This window comes from Thamnophis elegans, chromosome 1 (assembly GCF_009769535.1).
Source record: "Thamnophis elegans isolate rThaEle1 chromosome 1, rThaEle1.pri, whole genome shotgun sequence".
Taxonomy (NCBI): domain Eukaryota; kingdom Metazoa; phylum Chordata; class Lepidosauria; order Squamata; family Colubridae; genus Thamnophis; species Thamnophis elegans.
The window spans coordinates 118585932-118609681 of NC_045541.1; the positions used below are offsets into that span (position 1 = coordinate 118585932).

Sequence of the window (23750 nt, forward strand, 5' to 3'; positions counted from 1 at the left end):
CAGACCAAGATTCAACCTTTCACAATTTCTGGAATAATTCCCAAGAGGAACGTTGAAAAGCATCATTTAACCACAACTATATTATAACCAGAATGCAAGTCTCAGAATTACCAGAACAGACATCAAAGTAATCTACTGGCCATATGAATATGTGGTATTTTTGTCAGTCGGCTTCCATCATAATTAACGTAGCACTCTTAGTATACAAAATGTATGACATCTATCTCTATACAAAATTATAAAATCTTATTTTTGGTCTTGAGAATCAAGACATCACTTTCCTTGAATATCTCCTCCACAAAATAAAAATCTGCAGTTCTAGTGCTACACCTGATGAATAGGAGAAAGAAAAAAATGCAGAAGCAGTTTCATTTAAACTTCCTATGTATTATACTTATCAAAAGTATCTGGTGCTCACCTCCCTAATACTTATATAGTTTCTACCCATGTTTCATGAGTCTCAGAGGGAGTTATTAGCCCATATTTCAGTATCTGAGGAAAAAATGCTTTCCATTTCCATATCTTCCCTCTCCACAAAAAGTTTGGGACGGAGCAAATAAGTTTGTTTGAAAATATCTTCTTCAGATTTTCAATCATTCATAAAATCCATGTTTTTGAAATACAAATCACTAGGGATGTGTAGAATGTTCTATACTCAAATCATTTTGAAATATTCGCTCTTAAATTCCAAGCATCAAAACAAGGTTTTTCAAAACACCTCCAAAAGGATTAAAATACGTTTCAAAAGCAAAATAAATGATTTTTAACTGTTTTGAATTCAAAATGGAATGTTTCAAATGGAAATATTTTACACACCACTATAAATCATGCCATCAATTCCTGCCATACTAGCAAAATGGATGGACCACATTTCTGCTTAATCAACAGTGGGATAAGTCTTTTAATTTTTCTCCTGACAATATGCATGAATGCAAGAATAATTATCAAATATTTTCAGTATCTCAAGAAAAAATAGAGCAGGGGAATGATGGAACTGGGAATCAAAATAGTTCAATACGGCTGTGCAGAGATCTGGATTTAAATGGGTAAAAGGTGACTTAGATGCCCATGAGGACACATGCCTACATATTGTGCGTGCTTACAATTACAACACTTCTTTTTCCTGGGCTCATGCAAATCAGGAAGAGACATATTATCTTAAGGAAATGCCAACAAGTGAGACATGCATCTCCATGTGTGCTCTCAAGTCACCTCTTTCTTTCAAATCTAGATCACTGCACAGCTCTTTGTGGAAGTAGCTCCTGATGCAGTGCTAATATAAAGGATATCTTCATAGAAATAGTTAAAGTAAAACATGCTTGACATTGGTCATGATTTTCAAGAACACAGAATGTGGCCTGAAGTCTGCAAACTTTATAAAATATGTTTAGAATAAGAGTCATCATCTTAATGTAAAGATTCTGAATGGCAAGAATCAGTACAGATGTGGCTTACGCCTGACCAATTCCACAAGAAGCATCCTTCACCCTGCAGAGTGAAACATTTTTACATGAACAGAGATATTACTACCCATAAAAATCAATAATGCCTCGTGTAACCTCTAGAAAGCAAGAAAGTTCATTGACATGCAAGCTGTGATAAAACCAAGTCTCTGCTGAAATCCTTGAAATCCTGACAACTATTTTAAAAAAAGAATATTGCCATTGATTTTGATCTAAAGAACGTAGCATGACTGAGATGTTTTATTGAGAGAAAAAGCCATGAAGCTATTACTCTGTCCATAGGAGGAGCAGCATTAACAAATAATAACAATAACAATAACAACAACAGCAACAATAATAATAATAATACCACAGTTTCACAATTAAGAACAGTTAATAAATATGACAAAACATTTAATGATCCAAATGTTAGAGATGCAAAGACTATTCTGGAACTCTGAAAACCCTGGACTGAGCAGGTTCCCCCTTGTTATATTAAAAATTGTAATTCTCAAAGAATGCATACCGTATTTTTTGGAGTATAAGATGCATTAGAGTATAAGACGCACCAAGATTTTGAAGAGACAAATTAAAAAAAAGGTTTTGCACTCTGCAAACCTCCCAAAAGCGCCCCGTTTTTTGCAAAAACGTGGACTGTTTTTTCCCAAAAAAGGGCATGAATAACCTTTAGGAGGCTTGTAGAGTGCTCCGGGTGGGGGGCAAAAACGAGTAAAAAACGGCCCATTTTTTTGGTCAAAATGAACGTGCATAGCATTTAGGAGGCTTATAGAGTGCTCCTGGGGGCAAAATTGAGCAAAAAAAAAAAACAGCCTGTTTTTTGCTCATTTCTGCCCTCCCCAGCCCCCAGGAGCACTCTGAAAGCCTCCCAATAGCTATGCAGGTCCGTTTTTGTGAAAGGGACGGGGAAGCAAAAAATGCTGTATTCAGTGTATAAGATGCACTCAGATTTTCAGCCTCTTTTTTGAGGGAAAAAGGTGTGTCTTATACTCCGAAAAATACAGCAATATCTCAAGCATGGAATGGTCTGCAGAGAACTGAGAGATACTATTTCTTTCTGAAAAAGGATGTTTCATATATCTCGAATTGATTGATTGATTGAGAGTTTATTTATATGCCGCCCTTTTTCCTGGGGGGACTCAGGGCGGCTTACAACTCGAAGGGGGGGGGAAACAAACATTTAACACGTAAAACAGTACATAATTAAAAGCACAACATTCATACCATTCGGATGGGTTACAGTCTTTAGCCCCAGGCCTGACGGGATAGCCAGATTTTAAGGGCTGTGCGGAAGGTCTGGAGGGTGGTGAGGGTACGAATCTCCACGGGGAGATCGTTCCATAGGGTCGGAGCTGCCACCGAGAAGGCTCTCCTCCGCGTAGTCGCCAGTGGGCATTGACCAGCAGATGGAACTCGGAGGAGGCCTAATCTATGGGATCTAATTGGTCGCGTGGAGGTGATTGGCAGTAGGCGGTCTCTCAAGTACCCAGATCCACTACCATGAAGGGCTTTATGGGTGACAAGTAGCACCTTGAAGCGTATCCGGAGATCGACAGGTAGCCAGTGCAGCTCGCGGAGAATAGGTGTTATGTGGGTGAAGCGGGGTGCACCCACAATCGCTCGCGCGGCCGCATTCTGGACTAGCTGAAGTCGCCGAATACTCTTCAAGGGCAGCCCCATGTAGAGCACATTGCAGTATTCCAGCCTAGAGGTCACAAGGGCACGAGTGACTGTTGTGAGAGCCTCCCGGTTCAGGTAGGGGCGCAACTGGTGCGCCAGGCGAACCTGGGCAAATGCCCCCCTGGTCACAGCTGACAAATGGTGTTCAAAAGTCAGCTGTGGGTCCAGGAGGACTCCCAAATTGCGGACCCTGTCTGAGGGGTGTAGTGTTTGACCCCCCAGCCTGAGAGATGGAACACTTGCCGAATTAGTGGGAGGGAAACACAACAGCCACTCGGTCTTATCTGGGTTGAGCACAAGTTTGTTAGCCCTCATCCAGTCCCTAACAGCTTCAAGGCCCTGGTTCATCACGTCCACTGCTTCATTGAGTTGGCACGGGGCGGACAGATACAACTCAGTATCGTCCGCATACTGGTGGTATTTTATCCCGTGCCGCCGAATGATCTCGCCCAGCGGTTTCATGTAGATGTTGAAAAGTAGGGGGGACAAGACCGAACCCTGCAGCACCCCATATGTTAGGGGCCTAGGGGTCGATCTCTGCCCTCCAACTAACACCGACTGTGACCTGTCCGAGAGGTAAGAGGAGAACCACCGCAAAACAGTGCCTCCCACCCCCACCTCCCGCAGTCGTCGCAGAAGGATACCATGGTCGATGGTATCGAAAGCCGCTGAGAGGTCAAGGAGAACCAGGATGGAGGCGTGGCCTCCGTCCCTGGCTCTCCAGAGGTCATCGGTCAATGCGACCAAAGCGGTTTCTGTGCTGTAGCCAGGCCTGAAGCCGGACTGGAATGGGTCAAGATAACTAGCTTCCTCCAAGGACCGCTGGAGCTGAAAGGCCACCACCTTCTCAACAACCTTCCCCACAAAGGGGAGGTTGGAGACTGGACGATAATTGTTAAGAACGGCTGGATCCAAAGATGGTTTCTTCAGGAGGGGTCTCACCACTGCCGCTTTAAGTGCGGGGGGAAAGACCCCCTCCCGAAGGGAGGCGGTAACAACCGCCTGGATCCAGCCCCGCGTCACCTCCCTGCTGTTAGCAACCAGCCAGGAGGGGCACGGGTCCAGTACACATGTGGAGGCACTCAGAGCTCTCATGGCCTTGTCCACATCCTCAGGGGCAACATCCTGAAACTCAACCCAGCGATGGTCTACCAGATTATCCCCTTGTGCCTCGGCTGGATCTGCGGAATCGGAGTCCAAGTCCGACCGAAACTGAGCAACCTTGTCCGCTAGAAACTGGACGTAATCCTCAGCCCTACCCTGCAGGGGATCCCCCGTATCCCTCCTATTTAGGAGGGAGCGGGTTATCCTGAACAGGGCGGCTGGGCGCGACTCAGCGGAGGCAATCAAGGTGGCAATATAAGCTCTTTTCGCCGTCCTAATTGCCCTGATGTATTCCTTGATGCACGATGTTAGAAGTGCTCGGTTCGATTCGGATTTATTGGATCTCCATAAGTGCTCTAGGCGTCTCTTCCGGCGCTTCCTCTCCCGGAGTTCCTCGGTGAACCAAGGTGGCCTCCGGAATCCACTACCTCGGAGCGGCCGTAGTGGCGCAATCCGGTCAAGAGACTCTGTCGCTGCTGAGTTCCAGGCAGCAACCAGAGTCTCCACCGGACTGTGGGCGAGGGTATCAGGAATAACCCCAAGCTCCGTCTGGAACCTCAAGGGGTCCATAAGTCGCCTGGGGCGGAACCACCTGGTCGGTTCCTCCTCCCTACAGTGGGGGTTTGGTCTCCGAAAGTCAAGCCTCAGGAGGCAGTGGTCTGACCACGACAGGGGTATGATCTCATTACCCCTCAGACCAAGATCACAAGTCCACTGCTCCGAGAGAAATACGAGGTCGAGCATGTGACCCGCTGAGTGGGTTGGGCCCCGAATTACTTGGGTCAAGCCCATGGCTGTCATGGAAGCCATGAACTCCTGCGCCCCATCAGAGTGTTCACCGAGCGAAGGCAAATTGAAATCCCCCAGAACCATAAGCCTGGGGAACTCAATTGCCAGCTCGGCTACCGACTCGAGGAGCGAGGGGAGGGCTGCTGCAACGCTGTTGGGAGGCAGGTACGTTAACAGCAAACCCACTTGACCCTTGAGGTCCAACTTCACCAGCAGGGACTCACACCTGACAAGCTCCGGAGCAGGGATCCTACGAGGTACTAGAGACTCTCGGATAACAATAGCCACACCCCCACCCCTTCCCTGGGCTCTCGGCTGATGGAGCACCTGAAATCCTTCTGGGCACATCTCTACGAGGGGGACTCCTCCCTCCGGGCCCAGCCAGGTTTCAGTAATACATGCCAGGTCTGCCCTCTCGTCTAAAATTAAGTCCCGGATGAGGGGAGCCTTGTGAACTACAGACCTGGCATTTAGCGACAGCAGCCTGAGACCAGGGTCCTGATTACTCGCGCCATCTGGCCTTGGAGTGGGACTCGTAGGACTGGAAGGAGGGATCTCTATAACGTAGCGAGCCCTCCTTCCCCGGTAATGGCCAGCCCTAAAGTCCCCGCCATATCTGCCCCTCCCTGTTACGACCATGATGCTCCGGCCCACTCCCATGTCCGTAGGATAATAATAATAGGATAATAAGGATTGAAGGAAAATAGCTTCAGTCTGTATTTTTTAGATGAACCTGCCCCCAATCTGCACTTCTCAAACTTTCAAGTGAATTTGAATTTGTCTACAGAACAAAACTCACTGTGAAAAAAATACCAGAATAACAGAGTTGGAAGGGACCTTGGAGATCCTTCTACTCCAACCCCCTGCTCAAGCAGGAAACTCTATACCAGTGGTTCCCAACCTATTTTTGGCCATGCCCCACCATAGTATCTCTAAAATCCTGACACCTCCCCCCTTGTGACATGTAATTCTTATTTTACTGAAAAATTAAACTCTATTCATGTGGAGGAAGCCTAAAACAAGGTTCAAATTGCCTCCCTGTGGGCATGGGCCCCATGTTGGGAACCACTGCTCTATACCCTTGCAAAAAAGTAGGAGACAGTACAGGTAGTCCTCCTGTTATTGCCACAGCTGAGCCCAACATTTCCACTGCTGAATAAGGCAGTTGTTAACTGAGTTGCACCCCACTGTATGATCTTTTTTGCCAGAGTTAAGTAAATCACTGCAGATATTAAGTGAATCATGTGGTACATAAGCAAATCTGGCTTCCTCCATTGACTTTGCTGATTCAGAAGCCAACTGGGGAGATTACAAATGGTGATCACATGACCCTGGGATAGAGAAACTGTCATAAATACATGCCAGTTGCCAAGCACCTTAATTTTGATCATGTGACTATGGGGATGCTACAATGGTCATGTGTGAAAACTAAATCACTTTTTCCAGTGCCACTGTAGCTTTGAACAGTCACTAAACAAATGGTTGTAAGTCAAATACCTGTATTTGGGACAAGGTGTAATAAGAGGGAAAAGGTGTTTGCAAAAAATATACAAATGTTGTAACTTCAAACTGATTTGTTGCTTGAAGGAACTCAGGGAGAGAAAGTGAAGAAATAATGTTCCAACAACGATAAGATTTCTCTAGCCATTATTTTATTTTTTAAATGTTATTTTACCTTCACTTTACCTTTATGCTGTCCTCCATCTTCCCTATAAGGCGACTGTTTACTAGTCACAGAAAGCTGGAAAAAGTGCACAAATCACTCTACTACCACTTGAACCTTTTGTGTTCAAAGAATGACACAACCCTTCATGTTGCAAGTTCATCTTTTTTCCAGGGAAAGCATTCACTGATTAGGCTACAAACATGCTTCCGCATTATACAGAACATTAAATATGGTCTCAGTTCTAAATACTTAGCTATAGCGAACCAAGTAAAACTCTGAAACGCATAACAGACATCTTAATCTGTGGAGTTAACACTGTTTTAATTTTACAAATGAATTATATTGCTATTAACTCTTCAGTGCAATACAGGATTTTGGGAAAACCATAATTCCACGGATTAAAAAAAATGTTTAGTCACACAGTCTTTATCCATATGCTTCTCTTTGAATGGCAGTATCCTTCTGCAAAACGAGTAAGTCATCATACCCATTTTTCCCACAGTCCTAGTTTAAATATTGCTTTGATCTACCTAAAATCCTCCAGCAGTTTAATTGAATTAGTTATCCCTTCCTGCAATCTTAAAATTGTTCTCACAGCATGGTTGCACACAGCCAGAAAATGATGTCCATAGAGGCACCTGCCATTCCGAGGAGAAGAAATTATACCTCTTTTATCAACTAATTGTCTAAATAACCATTATTAGAATTCTATAGTCCCCGTAGCTTTTGTACTAGAGATACTGGTATGGAATTTTCCAACACAGCAAATAAGGGAAGTGTTTTAAATAGTCTGAATTAGAATTCTATACACACGCAACAAAAGAAGTAAAATACACATCACTGGAACCCACTTATGCAAACACCAGAAGTGTTCTCTTTGAATCAGATTACATATTAAATTGGTTCTACAGAAGCCAGTCTATTGTTCTCTATGGCACAGTAGGCTCTTCTCTAACTCCTTCCTTAGCCTTTCTACTTAAATGCCTTTACTCTACAAATGCATAGCATCTTTTCAGACACGTTTGAGCTAAGGCACAGTTGAATTTAACTTTAAATTAGTTAAATGCACAAATACAATTACTCAACATGCCTTTATTAAGTCTCTCCCCCTTAAAACCTATGATTTGGCAATAACTTTTGGATGGACTATAGGGATTTTAATAGTTTATTCCAAGACGGAGATTTAGAAAATGGTTATTCAAACCACCAACTCACAGGTTTTTCTGTTATCAGTGAGAAAATCTGCCTCCCCATGGGATCACAGGAAGGCTATACAAAATAAACTAAAAAGGTCACTAGCCTAATAAATTGGGGATAATTAGGTTCTAAATGGGAAACAGTTCAGTTGCTGAAATGTTTGTAATTCTATCCCTTTCACTTCAATGATTTTTGCTAAAGAGGACTCTAGGACAGGGGCCTCCAATCCCTAGTTCATGGACTGGCACTGCTCTGTGCCATGACAGAAACCGGATTGCACAAACAAGTGACGCCTCATTCACGGGATGCAGGCAGCATGCAAAACCACGCCCCCATGGTCTGCGGGAAAAACCTCTCTCCACGGAACCAGTCTCTGGTGCCCAAAAGGTTGGGGGCCACTGCTCTGGGAGAACTGTATGGGGGTTGAAATTACTTTCGGTTTAAGCAGCTCTCAAAGAAGCTGACAAGGAGTGCAATATGCATCCCTAGAACTACAGCTGCTAAGTCCCTGTTTTAACTGGAGATGCTGAAAATGACACTTGGCTGTGAATTGCACATGCAAATTACATGCTTACCTATCAAACTATGTCTCTCGTCACACGGAACAGGGAGGAAGGAAGGACGCACGTATATTGAGTCAATATAAAACATATAAGCTGTACAAGTAAATTGAAAAATAAACTGAAATCTTTTAGGCGAAAAAATAAAAATAAAAACCTAGAATAATGTGCTTGCCTGTGTTCATGTCCTTTTATAAGTAGGGATGTGGCTGTGCTCAAAATCAACCAATCACATTCAAACTGATGTGAAATAGTAGTCAGTACACATTTGCCATCAATGAAAGTGATTCTGATGACTCCATATAAAATTCAGCTGTTCTAGTAGGATTTTTCTGATACTCAGTTGCCTCTTACAACAACAGTCATGGTCAGCAAAGAGCTTACAAAACATCAAAGATTGGAAGGTATCAGTCAGGAAAGGCTACAAAACAATGTCCAAGGTATTGGCTATCATGGAATACAGAGAAGACAGATGAAAAAAACATGAAGAAAACTGGTCCGATAGGCTGCCAAAAAAAGCCTACAGAAATATTAAAGGAACTGCAGGAATTTCTGGCAAGTACTGGTTGTATACCATACGTGTCAACAATTTCTTGTATTCTTCATATGTCTGGGGCAGAATGGAAGCCTTTTCTAACGAAGAGAAATATCCAAGACTGGTTACATTTTGCAAAAACCTACACCAAATCTAACAAAAGCATGTGGGAAAATGTGTTATGCTCTGATGAGACCAAGGTGAAACATGGTGAAACTTGGCCTGGGGCTGCATTTCTTCAGCTGAAATTGGATTTTTGTCAAGTCAAGGTGGAGGAAATTATGAACAATTCCAAATATCAGTCAACTTTGGAACAATTTTTTTCTAAACTGAAGACGATGAAGAGGAATTTCATCTTTTAACATAACAATGGCCCAAAGCATGCCTCCAAATCAACAAGAATGGCTTCATTAGAAGATCAAAGTTTTGGAATGGACCAGCCAAATCCTGGACCTTAATCAGATGGGTGATCTGAAGAGACCTGTGCACAGGATAAATCCTCACAACCTGACAGATTTGGAGCGCTTTTGCAAGGAAGAGGGGGCAAAGATTCCCAAGGCAGGATATGCCATGCTGATAGGCTCCAACCCCAAAAGACTGAATACTGTCATAAAATCAAAGCTGCTTCAACAAAATTTTACTTTAAGGGCACACTTATGCAACCATGTTATTGTACATTTTTGTTGTTACTTTTTCCCCTTAAAAGATTTCAGTTTTCTAATTGAATTGTACAGCTTATATGTTATATGCAGAAACAAATTCTGAAGTGATTTACCTTGCTCTATTTTTTATTTCTTTTACAACTTCAAAACCTGGCATTCTAACAGTGGTGTGCAGACTTTTTTATCCTCTGTATAAAGAGTGAATATAAATCAATGAAGTATAAAGTAATAATTAAAACAGTTTTTAAGATTTTATAAATATTTGAAAATTTGCCTTTGGGGAAAATGGTATCATTTAGTTGTCATTTATGGCTTCTAGAGTGATTCAATGGTCAGCAATTAAGTGATCCACCTGGCAGACTTTAATAGTTACTTTTTGGATCTCTGGGGTATATAGTGCCGTGATGGTGAACCAATGGCACATGTGCCAGAGGTGGCATGTAGAGCCCTCAGTTGGCACGTGTGCCATCACCCTAGGTCAGATCTCTGTGGAGTTTCTTTCATGAGCTTCTGTTTCCCTGCAAACGACGAAACAGAAGCTGATGAAAGAAAAATATCTCACCTCTTGCTGTGCTGCCGGTGTTGGGATGTCCTGCCCCCCACCGGCCAGCTGGTCTTTGCATCTTTGCTGTGCATGTGCAGATATCCACACGTGTGCATGTCTGCACATGCACGCATGTCGGCCCATGTGTGCATGTCAGCCCATGCACACGCGCACATGTCACCATGTGTGCATGTTTGTGCATACGCACCTTTCCGTTTGGGTAGGTGCATGTGCACAGTTTGGGCACCCAGTGTCTAAAAGGATTGTCATCACTGATATAATAAATCATAGACAACTTGCTTTGCATAGGAAAGGACACTAGTTCCAGTGTTTCTACTTAGAGTTGACAGACTCCTATCCGAACCTCTGGAGACTCACTACTAGTCAGGTAGAATCCATAGCTAGATAAGATTAATAGTTTGGCTGAGGATAAGATAATTTATTTACCTTAGTTTAAAGCTGGGAATATAAATGTTTATGATTCTTCCAAGCAATTGAAAAACAAGGGCTTTTGATGATGATTTTACCCATCACCACCAGTCTTGTATTTGGTTGAAATTTACTTTCTTGGTGGGGAAGAATGATAGGGCAGAGAAGTTAGATTATTTTTATTTTTAAAGGGTTTTTTTTAATGATATGAAAGAAAACAAATCTAATGTCGTTTGAGAGGGTTATGAACTTTTTTTTTTGAGGGGTGGGGGAGTAAAATCGGAAGCATCCCAATGCTGAAAGTAATATACTTAGAAGTTTTTGAAAGTTGTAGCTAAGTTATATTCAAGTTTGGGAAGGGGATTTTTTTTCCCAATCAATCCTAGTGACTGCCTAGATGAGTGCCTGCAAGGTTTTTTTTTGGAAGAGTTTTGGAAATGATTTGCCACTGTTGTCTTTGTGGGGCTGCGAGTCACCCTTCAGCTGGCTTTATGCCTCAAGCAGGACTAAATTACCCAGCTTCTAGCTTGGTGCCTTGACCATTACACGAAACTGGCACTTATATTTATTATAAACGAATGTTTTCAGATACATAAAAAAATAGTACTGAGCAAGAAGTGGAAGGAATTGATTTCAGAAATGTATAAAAGGACATTCTGTAAAAGGTGTGTGTAAAAGGAATTTAATTGCTCAACCAACAGCAATTCCAGCTGAAGGCAGAGCAGGCCTGCTGAGAAGACCACAGTACAGGGAGCCAAGAGGAACAAATGGATACAACAGCACTGGAGCCCTTTACTTTATTTGATACTGAAGATAAAACCTTCCTCGTGTTGAACTCAACTCTCTCAGTGACTACATGAAGGCATTTATGCTCATTTTATGGTAACATATGGAGCTGGCTTGCCTTTGTCTTCTTAAACTTTAAATGTCTAATATACTGAGATTAGAGACTGGTGATCTTTTATCCAAGAACTAACAAGATCAGAACCTGGTTCATTTTCTTAGAATCTGCCAAGATATGGCCATCTGCTCTAGTTATCAATATACAATGTTGAATTCTACTCTAAAGGGTCCTGAGGTTGCCTCACTACAGTGCTAAGAGATGCCTGCTTTTAAATTGAAGGGACCAAGATGCCCAGTATTTAGGGATATCTATGCAATCTAAAAATGATATAATCTATACATCTGAAGAAGCATCTACAACTTTCTCCAACCTAACGTCCTCTTGGTCTGCTGGACTTCAACTTCAGTGACCCATGTGAATTCTGAAATTTGAAGAATAAGCTCCTTGGAGGACAGCAATTTGGCATAGCTGGGTTAGGTTCTTTAAGCAAGGATCCTTAGATCCCAGCCAATCTGTCAGTAAGATTTGAAAATGATTACTTGCCTAGCAAACTGTGAACAGGAGCACCAGAAAGAGAAGTGTTTAAATAAGTTTTCTTCTTTTTCATTTACATTAAATATGTGTGGGTAGATGGGCTAGTAACATCTGTGTATTTATTTTTAAGGTTTCTTCGTCATTCTTTCCTGTTTCTCCTCTTTTGTAAACAAGCAATTTGCTTTTTAGAACAAGAAAAAAGAGAATATGGGCTACTATGTTCACATGGATAATCTTAAATCATGATTTGCATTATAAAAATCCTAGGTCCTTAGGAAGGATTTGATAGGTAGACACACACACACAAATCAAATCCAGCTTAAACGTCTGGTTGACAGTGTGACCAACCATAATAATAAAGCCAGCATCACTACTGAACCATTTACATTCCCAAACCAGCCATCCTCTGTTCTATCTCTTCCTCAGAAAGAACAAAATCCTCAACTGGAAAACAGAAAGAACTTAAATGAAGAATAACTAAGCATCTAGAACAGCACAAAAATAATAGAATAAGCTTGTCAGCATTAAAACCTGTTACAAAAAATAGCTAGCACAACTATTAAAATATGTCAATACTGTAGTATCAGATATAAGCATCAGTTCACTGCAAAACACAAACTAACTGATGTACAGCAGAGCTGCAGTTATAAGACTTTAGATGCAAAATCAATAAGGGGAGAAAAAGCCAAACAGTGCATCACCAAAACAGAAGATCAGGCTAGAAAATAATAAGTTAAGAACATATGCAAATAAGCAAAAATAGATGAAGGAAAAGAAGTTGAAGAACAAAACCAAATAATACCTGAGCAAGAAATAACAAAAGAAACAAAAAAGATCAAGGAAGCATTGTAAGGTAATAAGGCAACATAATAGCCATAGGCAAGAAAATCAGATCTTGTAAAAGCAGCAATTTATTTTATTACATTTATATGCTGGCCGCCTCTCTAGCCAAAGCAATAAAATAAATATATAAAAGCAATTATAAATATATGAACAATTAAAATTACAGTGGATTAAATGCAGCTTTTTAAAGGTTTAGGCTCAAGCAGAACGAGATACCTTCCCACCAACCTAAAGTCTCTCCACCAGGGCCGAATGCCAACTGGCAGAGCCAATTCTTAAGGTCCCTTGAGAAAGCCAGGTGGATAAGGTGGACCAACCTCCAGCAGCAAAAGGTACCAAAAGGCAGAGGCCATAGCAGAAAAGACTCTTCTCCTGACCCTTTCTGCTACAACAAATGGGCAAGACAGTCCCATTGAGGCAATATGGTTTCTCAGATATCCTGGGCCAATGCTATAAAGGACTTTAAAACTGATAAGGCTTTGAAGTGGACCCAGAAGCAGTGAGCGAAGTTCATGTAACAGTGATGTTCCATGTGCCATCCCAGGGGCCTCCAGAACTTCAATTGGTTCAGAACACAGCGGTGGGTAGCCCCATTTAGGGAGCATTGCAGTAATCCAGACAAGAAATGACCAAGGCATGAATGACTGAGCACAGGGGCCTCATGATCCAGAAAAGCACACAACTGATATACAACACCAGAAATGGTGGGGGAAAGAGCAAGAAAAATCAAGAATTGGTCAGCGCCAGATGAAGATAAACTGCATGGGTTTGGGTTGAAACATTTAACTGGTTTGCCACCCACTCATCGCCAAACAATTTAACAACATACTGCAATGAGATAAATTGAAGATTGGTCAACATCTGACTAAATCTACCTGATAATGAAAGATCCAATAAACAGCCAGCACCAGGCAAACTGCAGGCCATTTACCAGCTTACTGATTATTTTCAAATTGCTAACTGGTATGGTAGCTGATGCAGTCCAAACAGCACCTTAATTGAAAACAAGCTCTTTCCATCTGAGCAGAAAGAAAACTGCTTGAACATCTGAGGGACAAAAGTTCAGCTCCTAATTGACAAGATGATTTTGGGAAACTGCAAGAGAAGTAAGACCAACTTGAATGTAGCTGGGATGGATTACAAGAAGGCATTCAACTCCCTGACACATGATTGGATAACCAAGTGCCTAGAAATAACAGGAGTCAGTGGAGACATCAGAAGCTTTGTGCAAAGATCAATGGCAGAATGAAAGAAACGGTTGCTGGTAAATGTTAACAGTCTGGGAGAGATTAATATTAAGAGAAGAACCTTTCAAGAAGACTCACTATCATCACCACTGATAGTGTCTGCATCGATTCCTCTGTCAATAACACTGAACAAGCCAGGTCATGGCTATCACACATCAAAAACATCTGCCAGGCCATCCCACCTCTTTACATGGGCAATCTGAAACTTCATGGAAAAACACTATCTGAAATGGTGCTCAGCAACTGCTGCCCAAATATACAGCCAAAATATTATAATGGAATTTGAACTAGACAAATGTGCCATCCTTACCATCAACAGGGAAAAATAGTGACAATTGAAGGATTCAAGATACCGCACGGAAGTAACATCAAGAGCCTGGGTGAAGTTCCCTACAAATATTTGCGCATCCTTCAGACTGACATCATCAAGCACACTGAAGTCACGATGATCAGTAATGAATGCATCAGAAGGGTGAATAAGATCTTATGGTCAAGTTCAGTGGCCAAATACCACAAAGCAATGGGCAATTCCAGGTATTAGAAATATAACTGGAAAGGTGGACTGGATTTAAGCTAAACTAAAAACCCAGAAAGAAGACAAGAAAAATAATTACAATGAATCATTCCTGTCATATACACAGAGATATTGACAGTCTATTTATCATTGTTGCAAATATATCAAATGGGGGGGGAAGGGGGGGGCATCAGAAAAATATCTGATGAACAATAAAGAAGATGCACTAAAGCCCTTCCAACTCTGTTGGATTGGGGTCATATGATCACCATTTGCAATTTTCCAGGCAGCTTCCAACAAGCAAAGTTTATAAGGAAAGCTGTCTGAATCTGCTAACGAATCTGGCTTCCCTTATAAACTTAACAAATGTGATTGTGATTCACTTCACTGGCAGAAAAGGTCGTGAAATTGGATGTGACTCATTTAACAACTGCCTTACTTAACAATGGAAACTCTGGTCTCAATTGTGGCTGTAAATTGAGATTACCTGTATATTAAGCAATTCGCCTCTGCGGAGCTGTGCACAAAAAGGGAACAACAATCTTTTTTCTATAGTACTTTAAAGTGGATGACATCAATTAGCTTGTGCAGGCATCTGAACCATGACATGAGATATGTAGAAATAAAAGACTTTTTTTGGTAGAGTTAAGGGAGTTGAATGAGTGTTGAAAGGAAAACTAAGCAGTCATATTTAAACTGATCATGTCTAGGGCTGATGGGCAGCAAGTGTTCCTTCAAAGTGTCCACACTGTGGGTGCTACTGTTGAAGAATGAGATATTTATATTTGCAGAACTATTTAGCTCAGGGAGAGAAAACTTGTGAGCTATATCATGGCCCATAAATCTCAGAATCCCCAGCATTAATTGAAGAAATCTGGCGCAAGTCACCCAAAATTGGTGGTGCAATATTTGATAAGAGATACAAACAAACAAACACACATACACACACACACACACACACACGAAAATTGTGATAAGCCCTCAGAGAGGCTTAAGTACATTTAAATAATTAGACTCTCCCACAAATTAAAAAAACTGGAAGAAGTGAATAGTCAAAAAGATTGCTCCTCTGGATTTAAATCAACTGATTTGTTTGAGTAGACCAGTTCCATTAAGTGAACTGTTTTATATTTTAGACTACTCAAATTACAACTGAATTATCCAAACATGAGGCGGAATCTATATATTAGCAGCCGGCAAGTTTTGCCAGCCTTTTAGTTGATGGGATAAATATAAGCAACAATTGGAGACATGTTTGTAAGAAATGTCCCATGTGCAAATTTGATGTAACCCAGAAGAGGATTGAGCCCAAGAGCTCTGAAAGGAGCAACTGCTACAAGCAATAGTAATTAGACTTATATACCACTTCCCAGTGCTTTACAACCCTCTCTAAGCAGTTCAGAGTCAGCCTATTGCCCCCAACAATTTGGCTCCTCATTTTACCAACCTCGGAAGGATGAAGGCTGAATCAACACTGAGCTGGTGAGATTCAAACTGCTGAACTGCTGGCAATTGGAAGTCACCAGAATTAGCCTGCAGTACTGCATTCTAACCATTGAACCACCACGGCTCAAGAAGACACAACGGGTATCTCCTTTTAGCATGAGATTTCATGGGGGAGCTCTTCTGATTCCAACCTATAACTTTGCCTGTGAATAAAAAATGACCTAACCTACATGGACTTCCTAGATGCTTAAGGCCAGCACAGTATCCCAGCATCCAATCATCCAGGCAATGCAAGCATATCATCTACTGGCAACAAGGATACAACTTTATTCAACAACTCAATTGCCCATAAATATTAGCACTGTTAACGAAAGGAAATGGTTGCAGACTTACCTGCTGCAAAAGGCATCTTATAAGGGTAGCCATTCCGCCCTGTATGCCCACTACCAATTCTGCTTTCTGGTACATGCATAACTCCACAAAGGCTGAAGCTGTTAATTGCTGGTCCCTCTCCACAACAATATGGAGAGCTACACCAATGAAATGGCTGAAAGGAGGGGTCAGACGGCAAGGAACCAGGAGATACCAAAAGTGCCTCACAACCCGTTGCTTGCGACAACTCATCCTTCGGGTACATCGAGCAATGACTGTAACTATTATATCCACTTTGGCCATAATAAACATAAAATGCATTCAAGTCAGACGATTCAAAGAGACAGCCACAATCTGGATGATTGCCTGGAACAGGCAAAGGATGGAACTGAGGTACTGGGAAGGAAGGCTGATGAAATTCCTGCTTGGGGGTAGGAGATTTCTCTCCAGGTCTTCCATATTCAGGCTTCATGGAAGCTTGCCCACCCATTAGCAAAGGCAGTCTGTGGAAGAAACCCTCTGTGCCTTCAGAAGAGTTAGGTGATGGTGTGTAACTTATAGATTCCGTTTTGCCATAGATTCTAGGAGAGTCCTGATGAGCTGCTTGTCTAAATGCACCCTCAGAGACACCTTGCCAGCTGCGTTGACCCTCTATTTTGACAGAGGATATTTCCTTTTTGGATTTAACACAATTTTTTCCATTGGCTTTGGCCCACTTGAGTTTTGATTTGGAACTGTGTCCTTCCATCTTGCTTTCTCCAGTTGATTTACTTCTGGGCTTTAATGGTTGGTCTTTCTCATGAGTCAGTTTCAGAAAAGCTGCAGCATTCAGACTGGCCAATCTCTTTGGGGCAGGATGGTAAGGAATTCCTTTCTCCTCCCGTCTTTTCCCTTCAAAGTCACCACCCGGGGACTGGTTATAAGGAGCACACTTCTGACTTGATTTAGTTTGGTTCTTTCCCTTCGCTGTTTTAGTGCCTCGTTTTTCTGTCAAGGGCCATGAGCCCTGAGCTTTGCAACATATGCTATTAGTGCAACAAATCCCACTAATCTGCGGGGAATCTTTTCGAAAACGCCTGCCAGATAACAAGTTGTCATTCCGTTCAAAGAGCAGGTTGTTCACTGCCTCAGCATTCAAGGAGGCTAGTCTCCGTTTTCTGGGCTCCGAGAGGCAGACATTATGCCCTTCCTCCTCAGTCCCAAGGCATGATAGCTGGCATTTGCCTATAGAACAGTCCTGTTTCCCTGCTCCTGCTACTTGAACTTGCTCTGGAAGGCAGGAAGGTCTGAAGTCATCTATGCAACTGGCAAGACCTCTTTTCACCACCCTTGGAGTCTCCTCTGACAGTGATCCAGCTACATCCTCTAGTCTAGTAAGTAGCACGGAGCAGGTTTTTTTGTCCACAGAGGAGCTGAGCCGTTTCCTTAAGGGATATGTCTTTCGGAGTTCTTGCAAATTCCTGCTTTTAGTCGTACTGGCAAGTCTAGTCTGGACTTTCTGCCCTTCAGTACCATTTCCTTGCTTGCTGCCCTCCACCTCAGTCCTATCCATTCTCTCACCGTCAATCGGTGACAAAGCTTGGCCAGCAGCTGAGTATTTCAGAAGCAAGAGCTGTTTCTTACGGGCATGCGTCATAGGATCAATGTCCACCCCTGAGAACACAAAGGAAAAAGTCTTAATATCAGCAGTAGATAAATGCTTCCTCACACAATGCACCAATTGATACTTAGAACGTATGTGCTCTAATATGGATCTTTGGGGGCAAGGGATAGGGAGTGTAACCAAATCAGGATTTCAGCTATCCTAAAAACATGTCTTCATTTCAAACCAGAACTTGACAATTACAGTTGGCTAAAGCCCAAACACCTAAAACTTCATTCCTTACTCAGTAGTATGCTACTGTACACTAGTAACTACTCTACACTAATTCCAACAAATACTGATTTATCTCACCAACGTCTGAGAGATGATTCCCATCAGGATTATCCAGTTCCAGGATTTCTCTCGCATAACCAGGAAACCCCATTTTTGTGGGAAAAGAACAGGACACCATTTTGAACACCGCCTAAGACTAACCCTGAAGCCTTCCTTCTTTATTCAGAAGCGTGCTACTCTTTTGTTAATTTCAACCAACACTGATCCATCTCACCATCATCTTTAGGGATGATTTCCATCAGAGATTAGCCACTTGTAGAAATTCTCTCACATAACTAGGGAAACCCATTTTTTTTAAAAAAGGGGAAGTATCTACTTTAGCTTTTTTTAAAATCTGGTATTTGAAAAGTGTTATCTTTGAATATTCATGTTTTAAATAAAACCCTGTTAAAAACCTCTAAAATGTGTTTGCAATATATCTGATCTTCATCTGCATAGAATGCATTCAAAAGAAAGAGAGAACTCATGACCAGGACTAGAGAAATTATGAGAAATGTCTCTGAAATCCCTGCATACAGAACAACACATCCTGACCAGGGTGAGGAACCGATCAGCAGAGGGTGGCATCTCTTAGCCAACTGAGAATGGCCACACAGAGCTATAAGAGCAGGCTTAGAAACCAGGATGAGCAACATTCAGAAATGCTGATTTTCCTTTACACTGCTTTTGGATCACATATTAGTAATACACATATGTGGAACCTTTAAGAACAAATTAGGAAGAAAAAGAAAACACCCTCCCCACACGCAGATAGAACTGATTGATCAGGTTATCAGAGATGCATTAGACAATTATAATTTTACAGTTTTAGGTGTAAGAGTTAGAATTCATTCTAGCTACATTTACTTTTCCCTACATACTCTATAATAATTTGATTTCAGTTAATGCAGATAAATCCAGAATAGTGTATTTTGTCATCTAAAAACACTCCCCCCCAAAAAAAGGTAAGCAGCTGTGTCCTTCTTCTCTTAAGACATCCACATCAAGATAGCATAATTTTACACTTTCTGCTTACCATACATCAGATTCCCTCAATCCCAATTCCAAACTACCACTCAGGATTTCCTAGTTATGGCTCTGTTTCTAAAAACTAAAAATGCTACTCATTCATAAAAAAACCCTCCATCCTTCTAGATATTTTGAAGTATCCATTACAGTTCTCTATATTTAAGAATTGTTATTATTTCAGTGTTGGAGTTATTATTGTTTCAGGACAATGTAATGTGGATTCATTTCCAACTTAATTTGGTTTCAACTTTTTTCTAGTCCATTTCATACCAGCTCAGAAAAATTCCACATTTGTTTCTTCCCCGTCTGTGATTTTTCACAGTGCAAATAAACTTGTGGCAGAAGAGAAAGGTTTTGTTTTGTAGACACAACATACCTATGCAATCATATATTATTAAAAATGATAAATGAGGGCACCTCAACTTCAATTCCATATAGACCTGCTAAAAATAAATATTGATGCTCTGCTTCTTCTATTGTTTCTATTTTTCCTCCATTTGTGCAGTCATAAAATATCAATAAGGCAGTAAAAATGCATGGCTCATGAGCAGTGGATCCTACCCATTTAGAGTCTTTGCAAAATTCTGTTAATTAGGCAGTGTAAGAAGTTAGCACCCACCCCTCCTAGAAGAATGAAATATTCTAGGAAATATTGAAAAGGCAGAATATCATATTTCCCTGGAAGAGAAATGGAGAAACATGTTTTTTTAGGCAGGAAGCAGACTCACTCTTAATAGCCCCCACCCTCCTCAATAGCCCACAGCAGATGTCAGCACTTAAGAGATAAGAGATAGCTAAGTCTATTCATAAGCAAATGCCCTCACACAAGATCCAATAAAGGTAGGAATAGCCCTCTACCCATCTAGCAACAGAACTCACCACATAGCATCTGGGGAGATTATATCACCCAGCAAGATTCAACCAAGCTTGGGGCTCAAGACTACAAAGTTACCCCCTGCATGGCCCCATGGGGGTCTGACAACTAATCAGAATACATTTCTTACAAAGGAACAGGAAGCTCCAAGGTGGGACCCAAGAGAGGGTATAAATCTCTCTTTCCCACCCATGTATTTTCTTTTGCCCAAGATCGCAAATCAAGTGATCCTGTCCACCATTAAACCATCTTTCCAAGCAGCTTCCATGTTTCCAGTGTCTTTCTCCCCACTTGGAACTGAACCCAGATGGGCATTTCTTCCAACAGCAGCATGAAAGGAATACAAGCTTCATTCAGGAATATTCCAGACTATATCAGTATCTCTGCCACATTGCAGGAGCACCTATAGATAGATCTGCCTGTTTTTAAATTTTAAAATATATGGAAATGTTTTAGTCCTTTCCCCTACCACCTACAACAGGAAAGAATGCAGGAACTGTAAGTGCTTTTTTCTCCTTGGGTGGGCAGCTCACTCTGCTTTCATTTTTTCCAGAAACAGAAACGAACAGGTCTCAAACTGCATCTAAAGTGCAGTTAAGTCTTCCGTCAGCAACGGAAACATCCACATTTATCAACTGAGCCCTCTATTGCATCAAGGAAAATGTCCAAATTTTTATTTTTCCTTTCGCTGGAAGCATGCAGGGGCCACAAAGTGTCAGCATTTATTATCCAAAAAGTTTTCAAGCCCTGTAAAAAGAAAAGCCTCTGTGTGGGAGGAAACAATCCAAACTGTGGCCAGGAGAATCAATACCATATTTAGAGTGCCCTGAGGGAGTAAACCGCAACTGAGAAACGTTATCTGTTCTTTTTCCCCTTCCCTTTTGCAGGAGTTCTAGAAGAAACTCTAAGACTAGCGAAGCAACAAGATCATTACCAATATTTACCTGTGAAAGGACTGGGCTGCCTTTCAACAGGACAGGTTGTATAAAGAACAAAGACAACTATTTTTGCTAATTTTATTTGGCTAATGTCAATGCATCACCCATTTTTAGTGCCTTTAAATTCAGTCTTTTAAATCTAGCTGCAATAAGGAAAGCTGTTGAGGGAGTTAGAATATTTATACAGTTTATGCTTATGATGAATCCCCAAAAGCTACTTACAACCTGAATCTCTACCCTAAGTATGTCAGTGAAAATTAATTACCTAGTGTATCACCTTTTAATGATTTAATAACTTCAATATGTTTTATTTATTCTTTACAAACTAAAGACTCCAAAAAAACCTCTCCTTCACTCACACACTATTCCAATATTTTGACTGTACCTATCAAGGTTCTACTTTCATAAACTATCTGTCTAGTTCTGAATTAGGCAATTCTAGTACCCAGTCATGTGCGAGTGCTAAAAATGAAACAACATGGCCGACTGATTTCTTGAAAACCCAAGTAGGGATGGCCAACTATTTTGGTGTCTAGGCAGGACTAAAACAAAGATTGACATTTAAATTATGAGATACATTATTTATTTTATTTATTTTTATTTATTTAGGAAATTTATACTGCTACCTACTCACACATGGCGACTCAGACTTAAATACAGCGACTGCCTCTTAAGACATAATTTGGTTTTTCGAGAAGCTCTATGTGTTACATCCAAGACTCTGGGAACTGCATATAGTTCTTAACTTCAGATTGAGCACCTTCATTTTACAAAGGATCAAAGTTCATTTGAAGAATTGGGGACCTCTAGTCACAGCAGAATCCAAGGACAACCAATGCAGCACAATCACCTTACAGAAATTTATCAGCAACGGATCTGAAGTTTCGTTTTGACTCTTAGTCCAGACCAATATTTGAATTCCTCTCTCCATTTAATTAAAATTTTCTTTGGAAAATTAAGTTATGGAAGCAGTGTCAAAGATGGATACCCTTGCTCCCAAAGACTGTTCCTATAACCATTTTAAGTGCACAAAGCACTGAGTAAGCAGCATGTCTGCCTCATTTTCAAGCACTGCTGTGAAAAAGTGCCATGTCTTAATCCGGCACTGACAAAATATGCAAAAGACAGAGCTGTTCAGCTCTTTTTTAAAAAAGGAAGTAAAAGAAAAGTGCTGGGAGGATCTGATGATCTCTGTAGCTATCTCATAATCGCTGGAGTAACTGCCGGTAAACTTTTTCAGTCAAACCAAAACTGCAAGACTATCCAAAGTAAGCAGTAGCTTCCCCCACCAACACTTTAAATCCTGGTCCCTGTTGAAAACTATAGCTGCAAACATACGGATATCTTGAATCTCTGTGGATGTATGCCCCATCCTAGCAATTATATTGCTGTCAAGCAATCCCACTCCACAGTAAATTACAGGACATGCTATACTGTTATCAAAACCAATAATTGCCTTAGCTGGAATGTTTGATTTCCAGACTATGAGGCACTGAAAAAAATGAGCCAGCAGTTACAGGCACAACATGCAGAGAAGCCTCCGGCGATAGGCTTGCACTTTTCCTCATGACATTTTTTTTAATTGCATGCACTGAAATTCCGCAGAGTATTACTTTGCTTGCAAGTCTTAATTTTTGACCATGTAAGCAACACTATGAATTGTGAGGTAGGAGCATGTCATAGAGAAGAACAATAGCATATGTTCAGAGACACAATGAAATAATTATTCCAACTAGAAGAAAACTGTCCCAAAGGCTTAACACTATTCAACTACAATTGTATTGAAGCACCTGAGGCATGTCTATGAATATAACTAGATTTTTGTGATGCTGAATAAGCACAAAATTTGCTTTCTTGGGGAGAAATCCCGGCTTAATTTTAGAGTACACCTGTTATAAAACAATGCCCAGAAGAAGCTATTTTCAGTATTAATATAATATGTGATATAAATTAATTAGAGAAAAACATTGGAATAATTTACATTAGAAAAGGTTTCATAATTAGCTCATTATTTTACTAATTGATTCTTCTTTTAAATTTCTAGAAGAGAGACCTTGTTCCAAATGAAAATTCTGATGTCTTCCATGCAAAATATAATTCTCTCAATCACTTTAACTGACACTTTTCAAATATTTAAACTCTTCTCAAATCAAGAACTATCAAGCTTTTCCTTCTCTTCCCCCTCTCCTTCTAACACCCAGAAGCAATGGAAGGTCTATCAGTGGTAGCAATCTTGTGACATTAAGACACACAAACAACCTCAACTGCAACCCCACTTTCTCTTAAACATAGAAAAAAAGGTCAGAAGATAGGTATGGTAAGGTAATATTCTTCTTTCCACCTGCTGCCCTCCATGTAAGAACCAATCACCCCCACCTATTTGTGGGCTGTGGGAACCACACAGGGACATGCTTGTGTGTGTGTGTGCCCCATCAGGCTCCCGGGACTTATTTTGGGAGTGCTTTGAGGAAGATGATATCCAGAGGGTGTTCAGGATTGGCAGTGATCTTTTATTTCAACATATATATATATATATACATTTCTTATAAAATGCTACACTATTGAATA

At 41.1% G+C, this 23750-nt stretch overlaps 1 protein-coding gene across 1 annotated transcript in view; it reads right to left on the minus strand.

Moving 5' to 3' along the window:
- Positions 1 to 23750, minus strand: part of BAHD1 (bromo adjacent homology domain containing 1) — a 78712-nt gene that overhangs the window by 20426 nt on the left and 34536 nt on the right. Inside the window, 1 exon segment of the mRNA XM_032229652.1 lies at positions 16448 to 18079. Within this exon segment, the coding sequence (XP_032085543.1) occupies positions 16448 to 18079 (1632 nt within the window).